Source organism: Sparus aurata, chromosome 15, assembly GCF_900880675.1.
Source record: "Sparus aurata chromosome 15, fSpaAur1.1, whole genome shotgun sequence".
Lineage (NCBI taxonomy): Eukaryota > Metazoa > Chordata > Actinopteri > Spariformes > Sparidae > Sparus > Sparus aurata.
In genome coordinates this window covers 15,324,114-15,332,506 of record NC_044201.1, presented here as the reverse complement: position 1 = coordinate 15,332,506, position 8,393 = coordinate 15,324,114, and the positions used below count along the sequence as shown (strand labels likewise).

At 41.7% G+C, this 8,393-nt stretch overlaps 1 protein-coding gene across 2 annotated transcripts; it reads right to left on the bottom strand.

Annotated features, from left to right (window-relative positions):
* Positions 1-937: 937 nt before the first annotated feature.
* emx2 (empty spiracles homeobox 2) lies at positions 938-5,947 on the bottom strand. 2 transcript variants are annotated; one of them, XM_030440995.1, is made up of 3 exons: positions 5,167-5,937; positions 3,780-3,964; positions 938-2,226 (listed from the first exon to the last, which is right to left on the bottom strand). In XM_030440995.1, the coding sequence occupies exons 1-3, from the start codon at positions 5,555-5,557 to the stop codon at positions 2,059-2,061; spliced, it is 744 nt and encodes a 247-aa protein (XP_030296855.1). In that variant the 5' UTR covers positions 5,558-5,937; the 3' UTR covers positions 938-2,058. The 2 variants fall into 2 exon arrangements, with proteins under 2 accessions (XP_030296855.1, XP_030296856.1); XM_030440996.1 differs by lacking the exon at positions 3,780-3,964 and having other exon boundaries at positions 5,167-5,947.
* Positions 5,948-8,393: the final 2,446 nt, after the last annotated feature.

Below are 8,393 nucleotides of genomic sequence, written 5' to 3'. Positions count from 1 at the left end.
TCTCTAAAGATTTTTATTGCTGTTATAATCTATGGGCCGATTAAGAATTCCCTATATACCATGAAGCCCCCCCTCTCCTCCTCCTCCTCCTCTTCCTCCTCTTCCTCCAACCCAAACCACAAAAACAACTCTTTTTTACTTTATGAAACAATTAAACAAACACATGCAACCTCGCACCAGAAAACACTGGAGCTGGCGCTTGTTATGCATTTAAAAAAAAATGTAAAAAATCATAATCCAGTTAAAATGTGTCTGATTTTTTTTTTTTTTTTTAAACGCAGTGCTCATTGTTGTGCTGTTGGTTTGTTTGTGTGTAAATAGGGAATCATTTCCTGCTCTAAATAGCATCTTTCTAGTTTCGCCTACAGGCTCCTACAGAAGCCCTGCGATGTTGCAGCAGCTTGCAGCACGACGGAGCCCACAAGACAAGATTTTAAACAAAGATCCCATTTTGCGGCACATTGCAACCTTCCCTTATCGCGTCGTGAGGGGTAGTCAGATTGTACTAAATTATGTCCAACCAAGCCCCCTTGGATCCGTGGATTAAGAGATTAAAGTGGACCACTGGGCAATGCATCCCCTTTCCCCCCTCATATTACTCGCATGATAATTGCCTAAACTGATTTGCACTTTCACAAAAGCTTGTAGGGACTCTTTGTAGCCGGAGCGGAGCAGACGCTGCAGCCCCTCAAAAAAATGAAAATAAAACTAATGCCGTCTCTATCACAGTGAGAAACAAATGCAGAGCCGAGGACAACAAATTACAGGCTGCATCTTTTTTCTTTTTTTTTCTTCTCTGTATGTGTTTTTAAATTAAACTGTCCAAACCTCCCTGTACACTCAATCCAAATGGTTCTGTTCGGTGGCACAGAATAAGAATAAAAAGGCCTCCATTCAGCCGCTCTCTGTAATCAAAAGTCTGTGCTTTTACTGCGCGCAACATATTGATAAAACTTTATTGACAAAATATTGACAATTACATACTTCTTGGAAGTATACTTTGTGTTAAAATTGTAGCAAACTTAACACAAACACAAAAATTATTTACATTCTGTAAAAGAGGGTTTAACAGAAACATTAACTTTTAGCATTTCTGTACATGGAATACGCTCAGTGCTTGAAGGTTTTTTTTCTCTCTCTCTCTCTCTGTCTCTCAATTCTTGCATTTAGTCCTTCGTGGCAACTTTCACTGGAGGGTCAAAGTCCTGACAGAAGGCTGCGTGGGGGCCACAGCGACACATTGGTAAAGCTTTAGGTTAAAGGAATGTCCTGATGCCTTCCCTTTAAATCTGTGGTCTGATTGACTTTTTTTAAAAGTTGTTGTTTTTTTAAAATCTTTTTTATGAAGTCGAATTTTTTTTTGTTCTTGTTTTCTTTAAAAAAAAAAAAACACTATAACGCAGCACCGCTACTTCATATGTTTTCACAATCACTTTTACACGAGAATCATTAATTAAAGACTGCACACTTTGTAAAAAGAAAGAAGCACGACATCTCTCAGTTTGAAAATAGAGTTAAAAACAAAATTGATTTTTTTATCTTCTTCTTCTTCTTCTTCGTCTTGGTTTGAGAAAAAAACTTGTCAAATTAAAACAACTACCAAGAAAAAAAATCTGTACCATGCAATTCAAGTTTTACAAAAGCAGTTTGGTGTTTTGGTATCTTGAGTGGAAACGTTTTGTTTTGTGTGTGTGTGGGTTTTTTTTTCCTTTTAAAAAAAAACCTTCTGAAGTGCAAACGTCCAATATGAATTGGAGAAAGAATTAGGTGGTTGTAGATAAGAGATTGTAGTGGTGGCGGTGGTGGTGGTGGTGGTGGTCGGTGCGTGGAAGGGTTCAGGTAGGTGGACTGAGACACTGTCAGTCGCAGCTCCCTGGGTCATTTGGACTGACAGACCCAACACGGTGACAGCAGTGCCACCAGCCGGGTTTCTCTCACCCTCAGCTGCCGATCTCCGGAGATCTGAAATGTTATTGGCTTTAAACCCTCTCACTTGTCTCTACACGGCATCTTTTATCCAAGTCCCCCTTCAATCAGACGCTGATATAGTTTGTTTTTTTAATCGTCCGAAGTGACATCAATTTCCTCTGGGCTCGACTGTTTGGTCGCCAGTCTCCACCGGTTTATGTGATGCGATCCTTTCTTCTTCTGCTGAGACTCGGAGCCCTCCTCCTCCAACTTCTGTCGCTTGAACTTCGTCCTTCGGTTCTGAAACCACACTTTTACCTGAGGAGGGGGAAAAAAAGAGAGAAACCACAAAAAGCTCAGGATCAGTGTCACGAGATAAAGCGCGATTGGCCGGTGCGTAAAACCACGCGTAAAAGGGACGCATTGTTTGGATGGCAGGGCTAAATACAGGCAGGCAGCGGTGCAGTGGAAATAAAAAGGTAAAACTGTGACTTGCAGCTCGTGATCACAGAGCAAAACAGCCGGCAGAATTAACACAGATCAGCTATAATCTCAGAGAAGCGCTGATCAATGTTATTAAAGTGACAAAATCATAGATTCATAATTGTTACTCCAATAAATAATATTCATTTAACACACAAAGAGTGAGCCCAGCCTAATAAAGGTCAGACAACTTTTCAAAATAAAACGGTACAAGTAAGCAGTCATTACATCCCAAAATAAGCCCCCAGGAATAAAATGAAAATGTAAACAAAGTAAATGCCAAGACACGAATACACCAAAAGTGTTTTTATTTATACTCTCACAAACATTTGTCTGGGAAAACTTTTGCAATTCATCCAAAGTAGGTCAGACTATTTTTTTTTCTCTCCCCCACTTACTCTAAAATATTTCCAGGCCGACATGTGAACGTTAAAAGAATTTTCTTTTTAAAGAAAAAAGGGGGAATCACATGCACGCCACACAATCTAACATGTATTTCCACACGCTCCTCTGAATCGACTGAGCCCTGTTTAAACGGTGCCGTGGGGAATTAACAACATCTAAATCGATAAATTGTCTGCTCCTGCTTTGTCACTCCGCGGCCCCCTTTTTTTTAGCGCTTAAATGGCAACTGAGGTGCATTTAATAAGCCCTCAGTGGGCTAATTGAAGTAGGTGACGGTTCATTTCTCCCCTCAGTTCCTCCAAAGGCCCCGCCGTCCAAAGGAGACACCGCGGACAAAAGACAGCGGCTGATGGGCTCAAACAGCATCTTAAATATGGCAGGGGGAATTCACTGAACCCGCCTCGCTCTTTGTATCGCCTATCCCATAAAATGGTTAACTGGTTAATTTGCCCTCCATTTTGAAAGGCAACATTCTCCCCCCAAAACAAAGTAATCCAACCCGTCCTAAAATGAGGTTAGGCCTATACAATGACAGTGGATTCGATCCAACAGAAAGCCTCTGTCTCCGATTGACAACAGGCATTTATGGACCCCGCCGTGTAGAAAACAATTTGCCTGGCTGATTATTTAAAATTACTGTTTTCCTAACGACACGTCTCGTATTTATTGTCACGCGTGAACATACATTCATTTTATCATAGCGGTCTGGCTTATAAAGGGGCTCCGTGACGCACGTGCCACGATGCAGAAAATAAAAACAAACAACACAAAATATATCGCCTGTATACCAGGACAGCAGCCTTCACCATGTGAGATATGTCTTCTTTATAATGACAGCAGAAAAGGAGAGTGTGTCGTGAGAGCAGGCCTGGTGCCACACAGCAGTAAACAGTGTAAACATTTCAAAATCAAACCAGCGCGCTGTCCCCAAAAGGACGGCGCGTGAAGTTTAAGGACAATCGGGGAAATGTCGTGTCTCTTACCTGAGTTTCTGTGAGGCTAAGGCTGTGGGCGAGCTGTTTTCTTTCTGCTCCCACCACGTAATGGTTTTTCTCGAACGCGTGTTCGAGCCGCAGGAGTTGCGAAGGTGAAAAAGCTGTCCGGATTCTTTTGGGCTTTCTGGCCAGCGCGTTGTGCAAAAGGAAGCTCTCCGGACTCGTTTCATTGCCTGGGAACGAGCAGAGAACGAGGGTCTGTCATTACCTCTTTTTTTTTTTTTTGTTTTTTTTTCTTAAATTCACAACATAATAACATTTGTAATGCAAACAGCAGGGCCTGCGCACAGCTGTGGGACAATAGTCCACTGAGGGCAGACTGGAAATACAGCAGGATGATAACGTGTGAGGAGAGGCTGGACATCAGTACAGAAAAGAAACACGTGCGTATTTTAAATGACATCTTATTGTTGATTTGTCTAACGTGAATGAGACCACCGCAGGAAGACAAGGAGGAATCAACACAAAGCAGAGGGATATAATCCTGGGCCTAATTAAATTAGCTCAAAAACGTCCTTTGTAAACAAAATCACAGGTAGCAGCGTGAAGACGTTTAAATACACAGCAGCAACAGAGCACTTTAATTGAGTATTCGTCCACATTTTTAAAAAGGATAATTTTGCTTTATTTTGTCCGAAATTAACAAATAATGTCAAGTATAAACATCATAAAATTAACAACCAAAAGTAAAAAAAAAATAATAATAATGATCGAAATATCTAGTCTAAACATCACGCAGGTAAAGTCCACTTAATAATAAAGTAATAATACAATTAAAATGACCCAAAATTTGACTTCTGTCAGCCTTTAAAAAATAGCAATAGTCTCGTGAAATAATCATCAATATTGTTTAATTCTTTCCCTTTAAAAACAAAATTTCTTATCTGAAAGCAGCCTGAGCTTAACCTGCAGAGCAGCGACATCTATTAGTTTCGTTTTACGCAGGCCATATATCATGTGCTATATGTAACCCGCAGGACCGGCAGTGTACAAACATGTCAACATTACTTGTAGTCTTTTTTTTTTTTTTTTATTAATTTATTTTTTTAGCCTTGAATAGACGCTGGAAGCAGCAGGCAGCTACAACCGCCGAGGCAACAATTATTCTGTTTGTTTCTTCTTAATGACCAAATTAATTAATTGCCATGGTCATTTTTTTGAGAGAAATAATCCTTTAAATACATTTCTGTTGTGTCCGGAGAATTAAAAGAAGAAGGAAAAAAAACTGCTCTGCTACAGCTTCGCATATTTTTAATTCCATCTACATCTGCTGTCTGCGCGGATGGTCAGGGAGAAAATTACAGTCACCACTCTCGAGCCGCTCGGCACGTTTTGTGCGTAAAAGTGAGCCAAAGGAAGCACGGTGATAACTTACCTTGAAATCTGTGACCCAAGTACCTATATCTGTGTAATAACCAGGGGTAGAAAGTTGATGGGTCTCTTTGCTGGCTGGCAAAAAGAGGGTGCGGACTGTGTGAGGATGAAAGCGGGTGAGCGGCCAGAGCGTGCGGCGGGGCCACAGAGTGCACCGGGACGGCGGAGTTTTGCTGATGAGAGACCGCCTCGGCGAACACCAAGTCCGGGTTAGAGTAGACGCCCCTGCCGCCGGAGTGAAAGCCGTTGAGAAAGGGGTTCATCTGGCCGGAGTTTGCATAGCTGAGAGCCGCTGGCCTGATGGGCTCCTCGGTGCGGGACGCCGGTACAGGATTATCCTTCGCCACTAAAGACTCTATAGTAAAACACCTCTTGGGTGTCGGTTGAAACATGGTCTGATAGTCCAGATTCCCCAGTTTAAGTTAAAGTTGTCGGAGGCGCTCTCGCTTAGAAAATACTCCACACCCAAGAAAAGAGGCAAAGTTTCTGCGCAGTAAATAAGTTGGGAAAAGGCGGCAGTGTCGAGGAAGCCAAAATAAAAAGTGCTCGGCTACTCCCAGACTAATCCATGGATGTGATCGTTTTCCTCGCCGTGTTCGTGCAGGCAGATTTGTTAGTTCATGAGCCTAATTAGCGCTGCAGTCCCATAAACAGCTTCCTCTGAAGGCTGTAATGGCATGGTGATTGGTCGCTGCTGCTGCTGCTCGCCTTAAGGTGGAGAAGGGGAAGACGCTTAAAAAGTGCGTCAATGGGAAGCAGGGGCGCGGAGAGGCGGACTCGACGCGCAACACGGAACGGATTCGTCCAGAGACTAGCCCCCCGCACGCGCGCGCGCACGCACACACACACACACACACACACACACACACACACACACATACGCGCACATGGTCCAGGACATTTAACACACTCATCTGGACCAGTAGAAAAGCTCAAGGTAGCCTGCTTTATTTGCATTTACGGCCTATGACAGGTTTAAACTGATTTTTTTTGGGGGGTGGGTGTGTGTGTAAGTGTGAGTCCAGCCGGTGATTGCTTTTAATTACGCACAACAAGGTTTCGCAAACATCAAATCAGCTCCATTAAAGTCTATTTTCGTTGCGATGCGCGCGGATAATATTTAGCACGAGCTTAATTGGTCAGTCGGCCTTCATTTAATTCTCTATTCTGTTCCTGTTTTGGGGGTTTTCTAACTGGATCCATGAAGAAAAAAAATGTTTGTTGTTTCGTTATTCAGTTTTCTCCAGATTGTTTTAGGATGAGTTTGGAAGTGAGGACTCTTCACGTCCCCTGGATGAGGCGTCTGGAAGACGTGAACAAGCTCTGGCCATGCGTCTTTTTGTTTTTGTTTTTTGTCAACCGTGTGGGACACTGCGTGAAGACTGACAGAGCCTTCAAAAAAATCAATAACACCTTCCCCGCTGACGAGTCGCTGTGTGTCAGTGTTCCTGAGCGCAGGGTGCTCAGGTGTGTGTTGGAGGGGTTACCTGTGACGGCAGCCTGTCAGCCCTGTGTGGATCACACAGCTGCAGCCACGGCCGCGCACCGAGGCCCCTCATAAACACATGATACACACGGATTACACTCACGGGGCTCTATCAAATGAACAGAGGCTAAACTGAAGGATGCTGTTTCTTGTGTGTGGAATTTTTTTTTTTACTTAAATACATTTTCTTTGTTTATTCTTTATGGTCATGTTCAAACATTTTTTTTAATTATGTTATTATCACCCGGATTGTAAAATAATTTAAGAGCGAGATTATTATTATTATTATTATTATTATTATTATTGTTATTGTTATTATTATTATTATTGTTATTATCGTCTCTTACTTTTAGTCTTATCTATACGAGCCTTGTGTACATGTGTGCTTGAGGTTTTATTTGTTGCGGTGGTTTAAGGTCTGTGGAATAAAATACAAACTACAGACTAAAATGGGTTCTTGAAGCTGTCAGAGCACCTACAGCTGTCCAACACATAATACGCCCGGTTTGACATTTTATAAATGGCGGAGTCCAGATTACATTGTTAATATCAACAGTGTGCGGATGACTGGGGGTTGGAGGCTTTAGATGTTTCATTCGAGGTCGCTCAGTCAGTTTCATCAAGGTGTCGCCTTTTATTTGTAACATCACCTAATAAATATCAGTGTCTTAAACATGAGAGACAATATTATTATTATTACTATTATTATTGTTATTATTACCATTATTATTATTAATAATACAAACAGCGTCGCACTTAACGGGGCCAACCAAAATCTAAAGCCGTTTGTAGTTGAGGAACAAGAATATTTTGTATTTCTTTTTTTAAGAAGTCGAGCGTGTCTGAGGTTTTCTTTTACCAGCTTGTTACTGGTCTGTTAATTGACTGCACACTGACTGACCACTGCCAGCATGTTTTTTTTTTGTTTTGTTTTTTTATTTCATCCGAGTTTTCCACCGAGGGAAGCGTCATTCCTCTCCGTGGAGCTTTACCGACCTCTAGTGGTCACATACTGGTACTGTGATTAAAATGGTCCAAACACTGGGATTTTGAGGAGCTTTGGAGGCACCCTGAGAGCAGAGAGACCCAGAAGGTCCTCAGCGAAATGAAGAGCTTACAGTCTATCAGGGTAACTACTGACATCTTCAGTCAGATGACCCAACAGGCCCTTGGAACAAAGAAATGACAGGAAGCATCCTCTCTACTCAGTTTTTCTGATACAATTTCTGGCAATTACATTCACATAAAGTGTCACATCTAAGTTCTTGAGTTCTTGCACATTTTCCAAAGTTACTTGTCAGCATTTATTAAGTGCTTTTAAGGAGCACTGTCAAGCTGTTCGAGCACATTAGTTTTGTAAAATAACATTGATGTACATGAACAGTACATGCTCTAAAGGGCTGTTTCACTTCATATTAAATCAGATGTTATGTTGCTAACAACCACATTTATATTTCGAGATAGCTTTCCACAGAACGGCAACAAGTTAAAAATAGAAAAAAAGTTTCTTTCATAACATGTCACCTGTATGTAAATACACTTGGCTGAATATAATTTCAAACAATCAAGATAATTATCCAAGCTTTCCAAGCATTCTCAAGGATTTCCAGCACAATTGTGTCACTCAAGTGTTTCTGCTTACATATCGCGCCCCACCAGATTCACCCTTGCGACCCCCAGGTTTAAAAACTCTCGTCACAAATATTCACACGTGAGACTTAAACTATACAAGAGTGCTGCAA

Bases quoted from the DNA above. Each gene is read 5' to 3' on its own strand.
- emx2 (XM_030440995.1), bottom strand. From the start codon at position 5,557: ATGTTTCAACCGACACCCAAGAGGTGTTTTACTATAGAGTCTTTAGTG. The intron at 3,965-5,166 runs GTAAGTTATCAC...GCTCGTTCCCAG, and splicing joins CTTGGGTCACAGATTTCAAG to GCAATGAAACGAGTCCGGAG. The intron at 2,227-3,779 runs GTAAGAGACACG...CCCCCTCCTCAG, and splicing joins TTAGCCTCACAGAAACTCAG to GTAAAAGTGTGGTTTCAGAA.